General features: G+C 41.7%; 1 protein-coding gene across 1 annotated transcript in view; it reads left to right on the forward strand.

Annotated features, from left to right (window-relative positions):
* The window catches only part of ALDH1L2 (aldehyde dehydrogenase 1 family member L2), a 120,335-nt gene that overhangs the window by 18,167 nt on the left and 82,716 nt on the right, over positions 1 to 19,452 (forward strand). The window contains exons 2-3 of the mRNA XM_082256207.1: positions 11,461 to 11,605; positions 17,088 to 17,322. Of these exons, the coding sequence (XP_082112333.1) occupies positions 11,461 to 11,605; positions 17,088 to 17,322 (380 nt within the window). The remainder of the gene's footprint in view (positions 1 to 11,460; positions 11,606 to 17,087; positions 17,323 to 19,452) is intronic.

Below are 19,452 nucleotides of genomic sequence, written 5' to 3' on the forward strand. Positions count from 1 at the left end.
GTTGATTGGTCGATCAAGTTGGGTACAATCAGCCTGCCATACATGGTTCGAACTGCTCAAGATTCACAACGTCTATGGCTGGCTTAAGTCCCTAAGCTCCCCCTGGTGCCACCACTGGGAACCGTTTAAACAAATATTTACCTGGAACAGGGCTTTATAGTAGACCTAAACGCAAACTGGATGACTTATACTTTTGCTAAATAACAATTTATTATAAACCATTGCCATGTTCCTTTTGGTTTTCTATAATACTGTTGCAGCAGATTTTCCAGGCATTGGGCCTGATGTGGGTCTGCCATGGTCACTGGTAATACCTTCAGCCCATTTAAGCTGAATACCCAAGTGTGAGATTTGAGTCAAAGACCAGTCCAGCATCTTTGGTTTGTTTTGTTTATTATTGGGAAAAGGGAATGAGTGGGATACTCCTCTGGCTCAAATAGGAACAAAATGGGACACTTGAAGAAAAATGCCTTTCAGCGCTGTCTTGACGCCGGCTGGGGGCCGACCAACGCTTGCTGGCGCTTCAAAAACACTAATTTGCTGTACTGTACTTGAAACTTGACTTCTGACACTCTGGTTAGCTCAAAAGTCCTGGACTGTACTGCGAACTGACTTCTGACACTCTGGGTAGCTCAAAAGTTCTGAACACTGCTCCCTCCAGTCCTCCCTGACTGAGGGAGCTTCTGTAACCTGCTTCTACTGCTGCAACTCTTAACACTGGACACTGTACACTAAACACTTCAGGGCCCAACTGCTGGCACCCTCTCTACACTTCAGGGTCCACACACTGGCACCCCCTTTACTCTTCAGGGTCTACACACTGGCACCCCCTTGTACACTTCAGGGCCTAAATTCTGGCACCCCCGTTACACTTTAGGGTCAACACCGGCACCCCCTCGTACACTTGCTTCCTGCACCGGCTAGCTAGCTCCGGAGTAGTCCCCTCTCACTAGGCAGACCCCCAGGGGCAGTTTGCAGTACTCACGAACTGGGAATGCTTTCCTGAAACTCGACCTCTCTCAGCTCCGATGGTCTTTAGGACACAGGATCATCTCTGCAGCTCAGCTCAGCCCTCTGTCCCCTCAGGTAAGCCGCCTGGGACACCCGATTCCTCTGACCGGAGGAGAGACAGCCGTACTCTCCCTCCTGGGACTCTGCTTCCCACCAAAGACACTGCGTTATGTGCTCCCCTCAAACTTATACCCACTCCCAGAATGCTGTGCGGCAGAATCTGCATTGCTGGGGTAGATACAGGCCTGAGTGAACCATTGGCTGGGTTTCCTCCACTGCCCAATGAGAACCCTCTCATTAAGTACAGTGGTGAGACTCCCCAGTCTCAACAGCTACACCTGGGAGACCTGACAGCCCAGCTGAAAATCATGGCCCTGCTGTTAAGCAGACAAGGCCCACTATACTTTACCGAGCACCTACCTTGTAGGGTGCTACACTGTTTTTACTTATTGTTTACTCTTTTTGCATCTGAATGTGGCTCTTTTCAGCCACTGCCTGTCTACAAGTACTCCCTCCAGCTTTGGCTTCCCATCATTACTCAGTCTAGACCAGGGTTTCTCAACTAGGGTTCCTCCAAAGGTTGCTAGGGGTTCTTTGTGCAAAGAGCAACTTCTGTCTTTCAGATAAATTCCCTCTGACATTATTGGTCTTTTAGCTATCTGTAAGGGGGTAATTCTTCACAATGACCACAAGTGTAACTAAACATTCTTCCTACTGAGCATCATACTAATGCATCATGAGTTGCGGATATAGTAATTTTTATTAGGGGTTCCCTGAGACTGGAAAGTTATTTCAAGGGTTCCTCTGTGTTGAAAAGGTTGAGATGGACTGGTCTAGACCAACTTCGTATCAGTGAGAATAGTGCACTAATGCTGTGCAATGTGTGTTGGCATGGCTACTTGTAGTCTCCATCAGGAACATGTGGAAGGTGACAACACTTGAGCACAACTGGAAGATAGTTATCACCCTGTAATAGGTCCTGAATTTCATGGCAGAATCACCAGGTATTCTTTTAATGAAAATTGCATATTTAAAAAAAATAAAAGCTACTTTTGAAATTACAATAACACAACAGTTTATTACAAATATAACGATTAGGTGTAGATCTATTTTAATTGTCTTTCAGTCTAATAGTATTATATCATGTGAAATAGAAATTCAGTGCAGCACAAATGACCAATCAATAAATGAAATAAGTCCATATAATATAATAAATCGTGGAGATATCAAGATGTCAGCCACAGTGGGAAAAAAAGATTTCTGATGTAGACAAACTCATGTGAAGGGTGAGTGCAGCCCGTCCACCACAGACAATTGTAGCCTCTCACTTCCTTACCAAGACCTTATCGGTCAACAGGCGCTCTCCCACATCATAGGGCCAAATCCTCCATTGATCAAGCCACGATTCTAATGCCAATAGCTCAGGATAGCAGGTGCATGTAAATAAAAAGCAAAACGATTTAGTGCTCCCAGCCTCCCAGTTTATTAAGAAAAATAATAAAAGTACACTTACAAGTGAGACACTTATACCAAGTGGAAGTATAACAGCGTCGTGATATACAGACAATAAAATCATAAAGATGGCCGTGGGTGACGTCATACGTAGCTCCTCCCCCCGTATGCATTACGTCCATAGGCGGGATCGGAGCCACGTAGAAAACCGCTCCTAAAAAAAAATCACCATAGCAACCACACGCTATCTGATCGGTCTTTCAGAGAGGGCAGATCAGCAATGTGCTAAATTCAGGGAACAATCCCATAATAGGCGACTACGCCGTGGACATCATTAAAGGAGCACTCTATCCTATATTAAGAGACATTAAACTTCATAATGCATTAAAACTTTTATGTTTACAGAAACACAGTAAGGTTGCTAAAATATAAATGGAAATTTGATCAATCACATATGGAGCCTGCCAAAATAAATACAACAATGGCCCATAATAATATAAGGGGCACTCCACCTTGCGATGCACTAATATATTAATAATAAAGGGGAAATTCCACCCTCCAGTGTCGTCAGAGAGAGAAAGACATGAGATAATAAAATAAAAATAATGTAATAATGCGTCACACTGCGGCCATCCTTTCACAGAGTAGAAACTAAAATCATAAAAATATTATATCATACTTCTATAAGTTCTGGAAAACAAACATGCCACTAAATACAATCCAATTTCATTCAAAAGTGGAATTCCTTCCTTAAAGGAGATGTACAGCCAAAGCTCGTTTGGCTGTACATCGCCTATGGATCACAGGAGTGCAGTTCGTTCTGCACTTCTGTGACCCGTTTTCAACAGAGAGCGGGCTGAAGTCTGCTCTCTGCTGATGTCACAGATGTCTGTCCAGGCACGGCAGCATTGCCACCATGGAGTCGGGATCCACCAGGTGCCTGGAATGACACCCGGCTCAGTCTCTTAGCATGCCACTAAGAGCCTGAGCCTGCCGCTCCCTGGCCCTTCAAAGCCCAGCACTCCAATGAGCGAGAAGGGGGCAGAGAGCGGAGAGCTTAGGACTGACAGAAGCTCTCTGCTCGAGGAGCTGTCAGAACCAAGTGATCGGTGGTGTTCGCTCACTCAGTTCTCAGTGCAGAGGCGCCGGGGGACAGATGCAGCATCGGACCGATGCTGCATCCACCTAGGTAAGTATAGATGGGAAAAAAAAGTAATCCCATACATCTCCTTTAATAATAGTCTTGCACTGAGTAGCAGGGAACTGATTTGTCACCTTCAGTACAGAAAACCTGCTAAGGCAGCCCTCCAAATTTCCACTTGCCTGCTTGCATTAGGCGAGTGGAAATAAGCGGAGAGTGAGTGTGGAGCTCCTTCAGGGGGGGGGGGGGTTGTTCACTGCGGCAGGCGGGGTTGAACGGGAGCTTATTATCCTGTCTTTGGGAAATAGACATATAAGTGCTACCAGCATTGCTGCAGAGGTTGAATGGGGGGGGGGGACCATACGACACACACTGCATCAAATTGGTCTGCATGGCTGTCGTCCAAGAAGGAAGCCTCTTCTAAAGATGATGCACAAGAAAGCCCTAAAAAAAGTTTGCTGAAGACAAGCAGACTAAAGGCCGTACACACGATAAGAAAATTGGAAGTAAAATTTCATCCGACGAACGATCTGCCGATTTTGGGATTGTTAGTATAGTGCTTTCAACAGCCGATTACTAATTTTTGTACAACAAAAACTGAATGTGCAGGCCATAACATTTTTATCATACGTGAACACAACTACCGATTTTCGTTTAATTAGTACAGTTTTCGTCTGAAAAAAATCATAAGAGCAAGACTAGGCATGCTCGGAAACTAAAGAAGACATACAAAACAATTCAACACGTGACATCACTTCTGAATTTGAATTCTGTCATACGAAAATTTTCATATGAAAGTAACCTCCTCACTTTCCATATGAGACTAGCATGCAACAGAAAACTAAAGAAAATTAGTCCAATAATCTGATCGTGTGTACGAGGCTTAAGGACTTGAATGGTCTGATGAGACAAAGATAAACGTATTTGGTTCAGATGGTGTCACGCGTGTGTGGTGGCAACCAGGTGAGGAGTACAAAGACAAGTGTGTCTTGCCTACAGTCAAGCATGGTGATGGGAGTGTCATGGTCTGGGGCTGCATGAGTGCTACCACCACTGGGGAGCTACAGTTCATTGAGGGAACCATGAATGACAACAAACTTATTTACTGTGACATACTGAAGCGGAGCATGATCCCCTCCCTTCGGAGACTGGGCTGCAGGGCAGTATTCCAACATGATAACGACCCCAAACACACCTCCAAGATGACCACTGCCTTGCTAAAGAAGCTGAGAGTAAAGGTGATGGACTGGCCAAGCATGTCTCCAGACCTAAACCTTATTGAGCATCTGTGGGGCATCCTCAAATGGAAGGTGGAGGAGCGCAAGGTCTCTAACATCCACCAGCTCCATGATGTTGTCATGGAGAAGTGGAAGAGGACTCCAGTGGCAACCTATGAAGCTTTGGTGAACTCCATGCCCAAGAGGGTTAAGGCATTGCTGAAAAATAATGGTGGCCACACAACATATTAACACTTTGGGCCCAATTTGGACATTTTAACTTAGGGGTATACTCACTTTTGTTGCCAGTGGTTAAGACAATAAGGGCTGTGTATTGAGTTATTTTGAGGAGACAGCAAATTTACACTGTTATACAAGCTGTACACTCACTACTTTACATTGTAGCAAAGTGTCATTTATTTAGTGTTGTCACATAAAAAGATATAATAAAATATTTACAAAAATGGGAGAGGTGTACTCACTTTTGTGAGATACTGTATATGGGTCAGATTCTGAATGAATGTTCTTTCGAAAATCAGAAGTTTTGTGCATTTTGTGATCCGATGGTGCCACTATTGATTTCGCAAATTCGTCCAACCAAGCCTTCAATTTCACCTCATGTTGCTAAAGAAAAGATGTTTCATGGCTGTGAAACTTCTTTTTTTTTCCAGGAATTTTTTTTTGTCTTGCACTCATGTGCATTTCTTTTTCGATTATATTTCTTGCACGATTCTCCCATCATTGATTAGAAAATTGTCTGTTTTTTAAAAAATTTGGCCACATGAAAATCGGCCATTGTTGCGGCCCACTAATGCTGCCAAATTCAAATGAAAATTCTTAGTTAAAGTAGAACTATAGGCAAAACTTATCCCTGCCTGATTTTTTCTTTTTTCACCATCTGTGTCCCATTGCAGAGTTTTCCCTTCACTTCCTTTCCCATAGCCAAACAGGAAGTGAGTTGAAATACCTGCAAATTGGGGGAATTCCTTGGGGACCCCCAGATCCCCAGAACTAGTGTCCCAATTAGAAGATTTCCACTCTATTACTTTTCGGGGTACAACCAAAATTTTAGGACAAACAGGGAGGTTGAATCTTCCTGACAGTGGCACAGACAGCAATAACAACTAAAAACTGTACCAATCCCTCTCCACTATCCAAAACTAAAAAAAAAAGTTTTGACTTTAGTTATAATTTAAGATTTTCTAAAGAAAATGTGACCCATGTATGGCTGGCCCAAGGAAGTTAAGCAGAACAGCTTTTAAATGTATTTTTCCAAATACACTGCACAATTCTGCCATTACAAGGGAAATAGATGACTAATACACAAGGCATTGAATATGATATATTATTTTCGATATTGGTTTTAGTTTCAGCTCTTATAACTACACCAGTATTATAATGTTCTCTGGTCCTAAAGAAGAAATCGCATGGGACCTGTCAGGTGTTATTTTGTTGGCGGGTTATTGGGTTATTTGCATTTTTTTATCTTATCATAGATTACAAATAAACATGATTATTACCAGTATTGTAATGTTCTCTGGTCCTAGGGAAGAAATGGCATGGGACCTGTCAAGTGTTATTTTGTTGCCGGGCTATTTGGGTATTTGCATTTTTTAACCTTATCATAGATTACAAATAAACTTAATTAAAGTTTTGAGTCTATCATGTCTGGCTGTTTCTCTGGAAACTTCATGTTATCTCAAGGTCTGTGGGAAATATCAAATGTACCAAAAATACCAGACAGGCGCAAGAAAATTGTTTACAATTCTCTGAGTATAAAATTGGTATATCAATATACAAACCCGATTCCAAAAAAGTTGAGACACTGTACAAATTGTGAATAAAAACAGAAAGCAATGATGTGGAAGTTTCAAATTTCAATATTGTATTAAGAATACAACATAGATGACATATCAAATGTTTAAACTGAGAAAATGTATAATTTTAAGGGGAAATAAGTTGATTTTAAATTTCATGGCATCAACACATCTGAAAAAAGTTGTGACAAGGCCATGTTTACCACTGCGTGGCATTCCCTCTTCTTTTTATAGCAGTCTGCAAACGTCTGGGGACGGAGGAGACAAGTTGCTCAAGTTTAGGAATAGAAATGTTGCCCCATTCTTGTCTAATATAGGCTTCTAGTTGCTCAACTATCTTAGGTCTTCTTTGTCCCATCTTCCTCTTTATGATGCGCCAAATGTTTTCTATGGGTAAAAGATCTGGACTGCAGGCTGGCCATTTCAGTACCTGGATCCTTCTTCTATGCAGCCATGATGTTGTAATTGATGCAGTATGTGTTCTGGCATTGTCATTTTGGAAAAGGCAAGGTCTTCCCTGAAAGAGACGACGTCTGGATGGGAGCATATGTTGTTCTAGAACTTGGATATACCTTTCAGCATTGATGGTGCCTTTCCAGATGTGTAAGCTGCCCATGCCACACGCACTCATGCAACCCCATACCATCAGAGATGCAGGCTTCTGAACTGAGCGCTGATAACAATTTGGGTTGTCCTTGTCCTCTTTAGTCCGGCTGACATGGCATCCCAGTTTTCCAAAAAGAACTTCAAATTTTGATTCGTCTGACCACAGAACAGTTTTCCACTTTGCCACAGTCCATTTTAAATGAGCCTTGGCCCAGAGAAAACGCCTGCGCTTCTGGATCATGATTAGATATGGCTCCTTTTTGTGGCCTATATAGTTTTTGCCGGCAATGATTGTGTTCACCGACAATGTTTTCTGGAAGTATTCCTGAGCCCATGTTGTGAGTTCCGTTACAGTAGCATTCCTGTATGTGATGCAGTGCCGTCCAAGGGCCCGAAGATCACGGGCATCCAGTATGGTTTTCCGGCCTTGACCCTTACACACAGAGATTGTTCCAGATTATCTGAATCTTTGGATGATATTATGCACTGTAGATGACGATAACTTCAAACTTTGCAATTTTTCTCTGAGAAACTCCTTTCTGATATTGCTCCACTATTTTTCGCCGCAATAGGGGGAATTGGTGATCCTCTGCACATCTTGACTTCTGAGAGACACTGCCATTCTGAGAGGCTCTTTTTATACCCAATCATGTTGCCAATTGACCTAAGTTTCAAAATGGTCCTCCAGCTGTTCCTTATATGTACATTTAACTTTTCCGGCCTCTTATTGCTACCTGCCCCAACTTTTTTGGAATGTGTAGCTCTCAAGAAATCCAAAATGAGCCAATATTTGGCATGACATTTCAAAATGTCTCACTTTCAACATTTGATATGTTATCTATATTATATTGTGAATAAAATATAAGTTTATGAGATTTGTAAATTAGTCCATTCATTTTTTACTCACACTTTGTACAGTGTCCCAACTTTTTTGGAATTGGGTTTGTATGTTCTGGATATAAAAAGAGAGAGAGACCACATCCACAATTTACAAAATGTAGTGTGTATAACTACTATTAACTGCTTATAGTGATAACATTACCTCCTATTTGTCAATATAAACTATATTTTTTACTATCAAAAATTAGAAATAAAGTGCACCTAAAAATAAAGTTATTATTGTTGTGCCCCAAAAACAGTTCATGCAATCCCACTAAGTTCTATTTGAATTGCCCATTCTTCTGTGCAAATTATTATGGATGCCTCTTAGTCAATATTTAAAAGCAAACTCTAGTGCTTGTGATTTCCAAATGCCACTCCACCCCCTACTACCCCTTGTGAAAATGTATTTACCAGGCTGTATGACCTCTTAAAAGAGAAGTGTGGGACTTAGAAAAAAAGCAAACATCCATACTCACTTAGGTTGATGCAGCCACAATCCAATGCTGAATCTGTCCACCGCTGCCTCTAAAACGAAGAAATGAGATATCAAAGACCGCTGATCACTCAGTTCTCGATCTTCAGTGAGAAGAGACGGGTGACAGTTAGTAAAGACTGCTCTAACTGTTCATGAGAAAAGGTATTTAGCAGTTTATATTTACTAAAATAATTGCATTTCCAGGTTCTGTGTACAGTGGGAGACCAGATAGAATGAATGCAGGGTCCTGGGTTTAGTAACACTTTAACCACTTAAGGACCGAGCCTATTTTTGACACATTTTGTTCACAAGTTAAAATCAGTATTTTTTCCTAGAAAACAACTTAGAACCCCCAAACATTATATATATTATTTTAGCAAAGACTCTGAAGAATAAAATGTCGGTCATTGCAATAATTTTTGTCACGCGGTATTTGCGCAGCGGTCTATAAAGCGCCATTTTTTTGGAAAAATTTTGAAAAATCACATTTCACTGCATTTAAAAAATACTAAACAGTAAAGTTAGCCCATTTTTTTTGTATATTGTGAAAGAACATGTCACGCCGAGTAAATAGATACCCAACATGTTACGGTTTAAAATTGCGCCCCCCCGTGGGATGTCGACAAACTACGGTCAATAGAGATCTCAATCTGCGACGCTTTAAATTTATTTAACGGTTACCAGTTTAGAGGTAGAGTGTAGCTCTTTTTTTTAAAATATTGCTCACACTCTGGCGATCGCGGCGATACCTCACATGTGTGGTTTGAACAGCGATTTCATTTGCGGCTCGACTTGCGTATACGTTTTTTTTTGTGCGCGAGCTAACGGTGACGGGGGCGGCTAAATTTTTTTTTTTTTTTTTTTTCCCATTTATTTTATTTATTTTTTTAACTTTATTACAGTTTTAAAAAAAAAAAAAAATCTGATCACTTTTATTGCTGTCACAAGCAATGTAAACATCCCTTGTGACAGCAATATGTCGTGACAGGTACACTTTATGGAGGGATCGAGGGTCTAAAAGACCCTAGACCCCTCCACTACACTTCCCTGTATGCAAAATGCCAAAAACGGCGTTTTTGCATACAGCCGATTTTCAAATTTGCCGCCTTTTGCGGCACAGTAACCCGGAAGTGACGTCATGGACGCCGCCTCCGGGTTACGTCAACGGAGCCCCGATCGATGCTGTTTCCGGCATTCATCGGGACTCCATCCAGCCGGCGGACGCGCCGGCTGGGTGCTCGGGGCTCCCGGTGGGACGGGAGCCCCGAGCAAAGCCACGGAAGGCGGCGGGAGGGGGGGGGACGTCCCCTCCCGCCCCCCCGGGTACCGATCGAGCGGCTCCCGAGCCGCATCGGTCGGTACCGACGGAAAGCCAACCGTCGGCTTCAAACCACGGTACCGGAATGATGCCTCTAGCTAGAGGCATCATCCCGGTACACTACCGCAAAGTTTACTGACGTAGACCTACGTTAGTATGCGGTAAGTGGTTAAAATGGATGTAAACCCCATTCATTAAATCTGATCTGGGCACATATATACTGTATTTCTCATCACCGGCGTATAAAACGCACCTCAATATTTGGAGAGAAATTTCAGGAAAAAAGCTTAAATTTAAAATAAACAGCTTTGAACTCAGAACATTTTTCTTTTCAGAAGGGAGAACGAGCGAGCGCAGTCATCGGAAGTCCCGCCTCCTCTGCCGAGACATGTGACGTTCTCCCTTCTCCTCGGCCCGGCCGATGACTGCCTTTGCTCGTTCTCCCTTCTCCTCTGCCCGGCCCAGCCCGCCCCCTTCTGCTCTAATGACAGCTAGTCCTTCCTTCTCCCTGGCCCGGCCCGCCCCTTCCTCTCTCGGCGATGCTTCCTGGCTTTTTTTTTTTACTATCGGCGTATAACACGCACTGCTGCTTTTTCCTCCATTTTTAGGAGGAAAAAGTGCGTGTTATACACCGATAAATACGGTATGTAGTGTTTACTTATCTCTCTCCAAAGCCCTTAAGTCCCATGTCTTTTTACTGTTCCGTTCCTCTGTTATAAGCATGATAACTTCTGACAAGTTCTCCGACACAGGAGATAAAAGCAGCTGGAAATTTGTATCAGGTTTGGTGCAAAGAGATAGATTAGCAGAGAGCTGGTCTATTCACAGCACAGCTCTGCATGTTTCTCCCTTCCTCTGCCTATGTGGAGGGGGAGGGTGTGTCTTTCCTCCATTCAGCTGTTACACAGTGTATGTAACAAATTCTCCGACACAGGAGATAAAAGCAGCTGGAAATTTGTGTCGGGTTCGGTGCAAAGAGATAGATTAGCAGAGAGCTGGTCTATTCACAGCAAACCTCTCCATATTTATTCCTTCCTCTGCCTATGTGGAGTGGGGAGGGTGCCTTTCCTCCAATCAGCTGTTACACAGTGTATGCCAAGGCTCCACACCCAGTGCTGGAACAGGAAGAAAAAATGATATTACAATGTGCACTTTCTAAACAGTGTAGAAAGCTGAAGACAGCAGATATACAAAAAAAAAAAAACTTATAGAGGGAGATTTGTCTAATCTCTGTGTATCATCTGAGGCTATTCACTTCACTGGGTATAGTAGAGGGTTTTGCATTGTGGCAGTGTTTCCTAGATTGCATTTGCGTTTCAATGAAAGATTTTAAATTCACCATACACATTTAATTGCCAATTGTACAATCTCCTTTACATCTTTTCACAGCCATGTAATACAAAAGTCTGCCTGGTTAGAACTGGATTTTTGGGGTCCTCAGATTATATGGTTTTGATAACTGTAAAGTAAAACTGAATGTAAATGCAAAACGTGTGCAGTAAAGTGTACGGATCTCTTTAACAGTGTTGTTTTCTTTACAGATCTACTATCAGAATAAGCTGAGGCTAGCTCTCATTGGTCAGAGCGTATTTGGCCAAGAAGTGTATAACAATTTGCGCAAAGAGGGACATAAAATAGTGGGGGTCTTCACAGTCCCAGACAAGGATGGAAAGGCAGATCCTCTTGGTAAGTTTTCAGTGTGCATGAAGCAGACTCCAGAAGAGAAGAGTGTTGTGTTATACGTGTCATTTGTCATGTCCTTCATGCCTTCCTAAAATGGAATCATAAATGTCGAGAGAAGGATAGACAAATGTTTTGTGATTAATTGAAAGTGTTAGCCCTTTGTTGTCGGACTATATAGAGCAATCAAGTGTCTTCAAGCCTCAACCAAATGCCCCCTCTTTTTCGATAATGGACCAAAATATACATGTATTTTTTGCAGCGATTGCTTTGTTTTCCAGTAAATACAGCATGCCCCATTCTACTGTTTCTTTTACCTCCAAAGTTAAAATGTTACTAAACCCATAACAGTAAAATAAGTCTGTATATGCAGTAAAGTATGCATGTTATACTGTGGAACCTAAGGGGTTAATCCTCCGCATTGTGTAAAAAAGCAGAGCTTTGGAGTCACCCTGCACATGCTCGGTTTGGTGTGTATTGCTGGAGAGTTTTTTTTTTTTCTTGGGAGGATGCAGGTGATTGGCACAGGGTCAATCAGCACTGTCCAGACAGATGGTCAGGGGTCCTGGATTCTCATAGTAAAGTCAGAGGAGAATGAAAACTCCTCCTTCAAGCTTAACCAGACACTGATAGAAGTCACAAGGCCGATTTATACTGCTTATGAGCTACTTAGCAGTTTATATTTACTAAAATAATTGCATTTCCATGTTCTGTGTACTGTGGGAGACCAGATATAGTTAATGCAGGCTCCTGGGTTTAGTAACACTTTAAAGTGATTGTAACATTTTTTTCCTATTAAAATAACAAACATGTTATACTTACCACCTCTGTGCAGTGGTTTTGCACAGGGCAGCCTGGATCCTCCTCTTCTTGTGCCCCTCTTGGGTGCTCCTGGCCCCTCCCTCCTGTTGAGTGCCCCCCATAACAAGCAGCTTGCTATGGGGGCACCCAAGCTGAGTGCAGCTCTGTGTGTCCATTGGCTAACTGACTTTGATTGACAGCAGCGGGAGCCAGTGGTGCCACTGCTGTGTCTCAGCCAATCAGGAGGGAGAAACCCAGACCACGGAGGGACTTGTGGACATCGCTGGATAGAGATGGAGCTCAGATAATTATTAGGGGATGCTGGGGCGGCAGCTATACACAAAAGGCTTTTTATCTTAATGCCTTTTGCTTTGCCTTGCAAGGGAACAGCTCTTTGCTTTAAAATATTGTAGAGTGTAAACTATAAGGCCTTATGCACACAGGCAGAATAAAAGCCTTTTAGAAGCATTTTTTGTTTAACCGCTCCTGGACCGCCCACTGTATACCACTGCGGTAGGGCTGCCTGGCAGCACAAAATCACGTACACTTACGTGATTTTGTGCACGCGATCTTGGGTCCGTGTGCACACCGCCGGAGTGACGCTCCCTCTGTGATTGGACACAGCGGGAGCCAATCAGTGGGACCTGCTGATCGTGCAAAGGAAAGGCAGAAGGGCGGTCTGCCTATGTAAACAAAGCAGACCGCTGTTCTGTCAGGAAGTAAAAGAGACATCTTGTGTTTCTGCTAAGCTGAAACACAGATCTCTCTTTTCGTTTAGTACATCAACTCCCCCCACAGTCCTAAAGCACTCCCTAGGAGCACATTTAACTCCCATATTGCCCCTGGTGTTAACCCCTTCCCTGCCAGCGTCATTATTTCAGTGACAGTGCTTTTTTTTTTAGCACTGATCACTGTATTGGTGTCACTGGACCCCAAAAAGTGTCAATTAGGGTCAGATTTGTCTGCCGTAATGTCGCAATCCTGCAAAAAATTACTGATCGCCGCTATTACTAGTAAAAACAATTAAAAAAAATAAAAAGTCCATAAATCTATCTCATAGCTTGTAGACGCTATAAATTTTGCGCAAACCAATCAATAGACACTTATTGGGATTTTTACCAAAAATATGTAGCAGAATACATATTGGCCTAAATTTATGAAGAGATTAGATTTTTTACATTTTTTATTGGGTATGTTTTATAGAAGAAAGTAAAATATATATTTTTTTTTTTTCCAAGTTGTGGGTATTTCTTTTTGTTTATAGTGCAATATATAAAAACTGCAGAGGTGATCAAATACCACCAAAAAGAACGCTCTATTTGTGGGAAAAAAGGACATCAATTTTATTTGTGTACAGCGTCGCACGACCGCACAATTGTCAGTTAAAGCAACACAATGCCGTATCGCAAAAAATAGCCGGGTCAAAAAGGGGTTAAAACCTTCCGGAGCTGAAGTGGTTAAATGTTTCTAAACACAGCACTAAATTAGCCAATGTGTCCATGCACAGTGTTGCATTTAGATTTGTAGTTTAGAAAAAAGCCCCAAACCTCCTTTTAGAAAGAAGCATAATTTGCCTATATACACGCAAAAATGCATTGGTATGCATTTGATTTAATTTCTAGTGGCTAGAACAAATTACTTTTCTAGCCGCAAGAGTAAACTACGCACCTGCACCTCTAAATGCCATCCGCAAGAATGCGCTTGAATGGCCGACCGAGCATTTGTTACAGCTCCTGGCAGAGAGATCCAGTGTAAATAGGATTATTTTGGATTATTTTAATGCACCTTATTATAGAATGAGAAGTCTTTAATACAATCAAGCTTATTTAATAAAGAAAACTTAAAGTGGTTGTGAAGTCAGTGATGACAACTCCTGCCAGCCCATCGCTGATGTGCGGTCACGTGCCCACCCACCGCTCTCCTTCCCCGACCTAAGGACTTCATTGGGAGGGGCTGAGATTCCACTCTGACATTGGCTAGCAGGTCACGTGTGAAATAAGGTACTTAGCTCCAGAAAAAAAACAAAAAAACATACACTGTGTACTATATCTTGCTATAACAGAGGGGCTGGCAGGATTTATTGTGATCACTAACTTTACTACCACATAGAATAGTGGCAGGATGGGAGGGGTTTTGGAGATCCACTCACACACTAGGAAGTGACAGGCAAGGAGGGGGAGAGAGGAGAGACTGCGGGCTGACAGAGGCACGTAAACTGACCACAGTCTCATGGACATGATTACTGTGGTCAGCACACCTAGGGGGACACAGGTACAGGCAGGATCAACCAGGTATTTTACAGCATAGAAAGGGACAAATGACACTGCACAAGCACTATACTGTTTACCATGCTTTAAAGGAACAGGATCTTTTTTTTTCTTTTGGGGTTACTCACACACCTTTGTTTGTTTTCTGAATAAATCCACATATGCTATAAACTAAGCAGAAATGTACAAAATGTTCTTCTATTAAAATTATATTAACCGCCTAAGGTCTAGGCCTATTTCTGACACTTGTTTTTTACAAGTTAAAATCAGTATTTTTTACTAGAAAATTACTTAGAACCCCCATACATTATACATTTTTTTTTTTAGCAGAGACCCTAGAGAATAAAATGGAGATCGTTGCAATACTTTATGTCAAACAGTATTTGTGCAGTGGTCTTACAAATTCAATTTGTTTGGAAAAAATACACTTTTTTGAATTAAAGAAACAATAAAGTTATCCCTTTTTTTTATAATGTGAAAGATAATGTTACGCCGAATAAATAGATACCCAACATGTCATGCTTCAAAATTGGAATGGCGACAAACATTGGTACTTAAAAATCTCCATAGGCAACGTTTTAAAAATTTCTACAGGTTACCAGTTTAGAGTTAGAGGTGGCCCAGGGCTAGAATTATTGCTCTCACTCTAACGATCGCGGCAATACCTCACATGTGTGGTTTAAACACCGTTTACATATGTGGGCGACTTGCATATGCGTTTGCTTCTGCGCGCGAGCTCAAAGAGAGGCGGCACTTTACATTTTTTTTTAAATTTATTTTACCTTTTATTTTTTATTTTTACACTGTCCCTTTAAAACATTTTTTTTTTTTTCGATCACTTTTATTTCTATTACAACATCCCTTGTAATAGAAAAAAGCAGGACAGGTCCTCTTTAATGTGAGATCTGGGGTCAAAAAGACCTCAGATCTACTATTAAAAGCAAAAAAAAAATGGGCCCTTTAAGGCCGCTGGGAGGAAGTGACGGATGACGTCGCTCCGGTCCTCCAAGGCCATAGAGTTGAGTAGGGGCAGGGAGGAGAAACACCATATGTGAGCAATAAAGTGAAGGTCTGCAGTCACCAGACGTTGTTGACCCTCCTTGTCTTATGACAAGAAGATCAATAAAGGCTTTGGTGGTCTTCCTACCCAAGGTAGATCCTCCACCTGGTTCCCAATGTGCCCTTCTTGCGGTGATCAGAGGTTTCAAAGGTGAGGTATTAATGGCAAAAAAGGGAGAAAAAAACATCTGTTTTTTTCTTTCGTTTTTTTTCTCTCCCTTTTTTGCCATTAATACCTCACCTTTGGAACCTCTGATCACCGCGAGCAGGGCAAAATGGGAACTGGCTGTAAGATCTACCTTGGTTACGGAGACCACCAAAGCCTTTATTGATCCTCTTGTCATATGACAAGGAGGGTCAACAACGTCTGGTGAGTGCAGACCTTTACTTTATTGCTCACATATGGTGTTTCCCCTTCCTGTGGGGTCTATCTTTGGAGGAATCTGTCAATCACCGCAGGAAGAACTTTACACACTGGATATCACAGAGGATTACTTTGGGACTTTGCACCTTAAAGTTTCACTATATAGTTTTCACTTGTTTTGTGTTTGTTTATAAGGTATAGACCTTTACAAGGTGCAGACTTTTCAATTTTTTCTAAGTTTTCCTTTTTGCTTTGAGCACATCAATGTATGTTATTTTGTATATATACATGTTATTTTAGTTGCAGGTGCTGTTTTTTGTGTGGAGCACACCACTCTTACTGACTATATACCAACACTTTATTCAACTGTAGCATATGTTAGTAAGAAAGCAGAAAAAATCCTTGGATTAAATGCTTACGGTTTCTGCTATACTGAAAATGTCAAGCAAATTGGAATGTTTGAGCAGCTCTAGATACTGTACGCTCTTAAATATTATGGAAACATCTGATTGACAAGCATTCTGACTGGGGAAATTCAAACAGTTCCATAGTAGGCAGAACACAACAGTTTTCTGGTTTCTTGAATAAAATATGAAAACTGAACACATAACCTCCTTATACAGTGAGTATGTTCAGAAGTAGTGTTTAAAAATGAATTCCGGATATATAATGTGCCATACTTGCAATTCAGCTTTAAAGAAGAACAAACTTTTTATGATATTTGCAAACGCATGCCTGTTCCAGAATAGGCAAGGTTATGGGAAATAAATGCTTATCTCTAATAGAGCATCTGCCTCAGAAAAAGTTTTGTAGGGAATGGCAATACAGTCATTAAACTTCCAAATGCAGCACTACCTGTCCTTGTTGTCCAGCATCTCAAAGAGGTTTGAGGGTTTGTGGGGGCTCACACCAGTTTTCTGTATAGTCCTGTGTTTTTCTGGTTTATTTTGCCACACTATTGTAGTTGATTGACATTGGTCTCTTTTACTTCTTTCAGCGGTGGCAGCAGAGAAAGACGGTACACCGGTGTTTAAATTTCCCCGATGGCGGCTGAAGGGAAAGTCTCTTTCGGAGGTAGTAGGAGCCTACAAATCAGTTGGAGCTGAGCTCAATGTTCTTCCTTTTTGCTCACAGTTTATTCCCATGGATGTAATTGATCATCCTAAACATGGATCGATTATCTATCACCCCTCCATTCTTCCCCGTCACAGAGGAGCCTCTGCTATAAATTGGTAAGAATGTTGTACTCTGCATGAACTAAGATTAAAATACAAAGGTTCAGCAAAGAAAAAAAACATAATTATTTGTTTTAAGGGGTGTAAAAAGTATATTTAGAAAAACTGCAAAGAGCTGTAGTTATTTTATGTAGGAATCCATATAACCAATCACAAACATTGTTTTAGTGATCTGACTATAGTAAATGAGAATTTTATAAGTGAGCATTTATTGTTTCACCAGTGCTTACTTAACCGGAATCTTTCCCAAAATATGTGAAATTAGAGCCTGCACTCATGGAAGGGTGATAACTTGCCCTCCTGGGCCTAGCTAACACCATTACATGGCACTAGGATTAAGGTTAAAAATTAAAACAAAGTTTTGACTACACTTCCACTTGAACTTGCTATGTTCCTAATAATTATAAAATGTATTTATCGACTACCCTGGAATGGGACTTTTCAATACAGTACGCATATTTTAATTGAGGTTTTATTTTAATTTTGTCTGTATCGGAGAAGAAGGAGAAAATAGAAAAAAAAATGCTTGCTTATTTTTAGGGATGCACCGAAATGAAATTCTTGGCCGAAGCCGAAGCCGAATAATAATAAAATGTTTGGCCGAAGGCCGAATACCGAACGCGGTGTTTCGCATTTTTTCCATTTATTTTGCCAATTTTTTGTCCTCTCTCTTGTCCTCTCGTGTCTCTCTCTCTCTCTCTCTCTCTCTCTCTCTCTTGTCCTCTCACTCTCTCTCTCTTGTCCTCTCATGTCTCTCTCTCTCTCTTGTCCTCTCACTCTCTCTCTCTTGTCCTCTCATGTCTCTCTCTCTCTCTCTCTCTCTCTCTCTTGTCCTCTCTCTCTCTTGTCCTCTCATGTCTCTCTCTCTCCCTAAATGTTACTGTAGGGAATGGGATTCAGTGCACACTGCAGCCTTGTACCATAGGGTTAATGTTAGTGACACTGTAGGGATTGGGAAGGATGCTGGGAATGGAAATCAGGAAGCATGCAGGCAGCCTTGTAAATTTTAATTGCAGATACAGGGCACTGGGCAGGTCAGGGTTAATGTGGTAACATCAATTACTCAGTGACAGTCAGTCAGTGTCAGTGTGGACTCGATCAGATTATACAGTGACACAGTCTCTCATAGTGGTGGTAGTAGGAGGCTGGAGGTGGACTAGTAGGAGCCTGGAAAGGAGCACAGCCGCATACATACATTACTCACTCGTGCACTGCAGCCCGCCCCACACATTCAGTGAGTCTTACTCTCCTCCCTAGTTTTTTCAATGGCACATTCAGGAAGCCAATCACGCCGTGAGAGCGGCACAGCGGAACCAATCAGGTGTGCAGGCACGCGTGATTGGTTCGCTGTGCAGCTAATCACGGAAGTCTGAGAGTCCTCCTGTCCTCCTCCGAGTCCCTTCCCCCTGTAAATATCGTGACCTCGGCGATATGAATATCGCCTACGGCCACAGAACGATAGTCGATATCATATCGACTATCGTTCAGCCCTATTATTCGGCACAAAATTATTCGGCCTTTTGACTTATTCGGCCGAACACCGAAAGTGCTATTTTTTCTATTTTCGGCCGAATAATGTTCGGCCGCCGAACATTCGGTGCATCCCTACTTATTTTACAGTCTCTTGTTACAGCTAAAATATGCAATACTTATATGAAGATAATCCGTAATCCTTAAGGGCCCATTTACACAAGAAGCTGTGTCCCAGTGCACGTGCTCATTAGTGCGTTCCCATGCGTTGTATTTTAGGACAGCTTATTCATTTTAATGGACTTGCCTTTTAGCATGAAACTCCTAAAAAAAAGGTGCTGGCAAGATTTTTAAAATCGAAATTGTGGAAGAGAGGAGATATACATTGCTTTAGTGGTTACCAACATCCCTATATGGATATAGAACAGAGATAGAATTTACCCCCCCCCCCCCCGGGACTTTAATATTATTAATGCACAATCGTAAAACATAATAATGAAAAAAACAAAAAGTTTAGCGGCCTGCTGGTGTATCCACTGAGATACAATATGGCATCTGTATGCTATGAATACATGCATTATACAAAATAGATATACTGGAAAAACACCCCTTTTTTTTTTTCTTTAAATGGTGTCGCACCAAAACACATAGTACGGC

The sequence above is a fragment of the Pelophylax lessonae genome (assembly GCF_965119305.1).
Source record: "Pelophylax lessonae genome assembly, chromosome: 4".
NCBI lineage: Eukaryota > Metazoa > Chordata > Amphibia > Anura > Ranidae > Pelophylax > Pelophylax lessonae.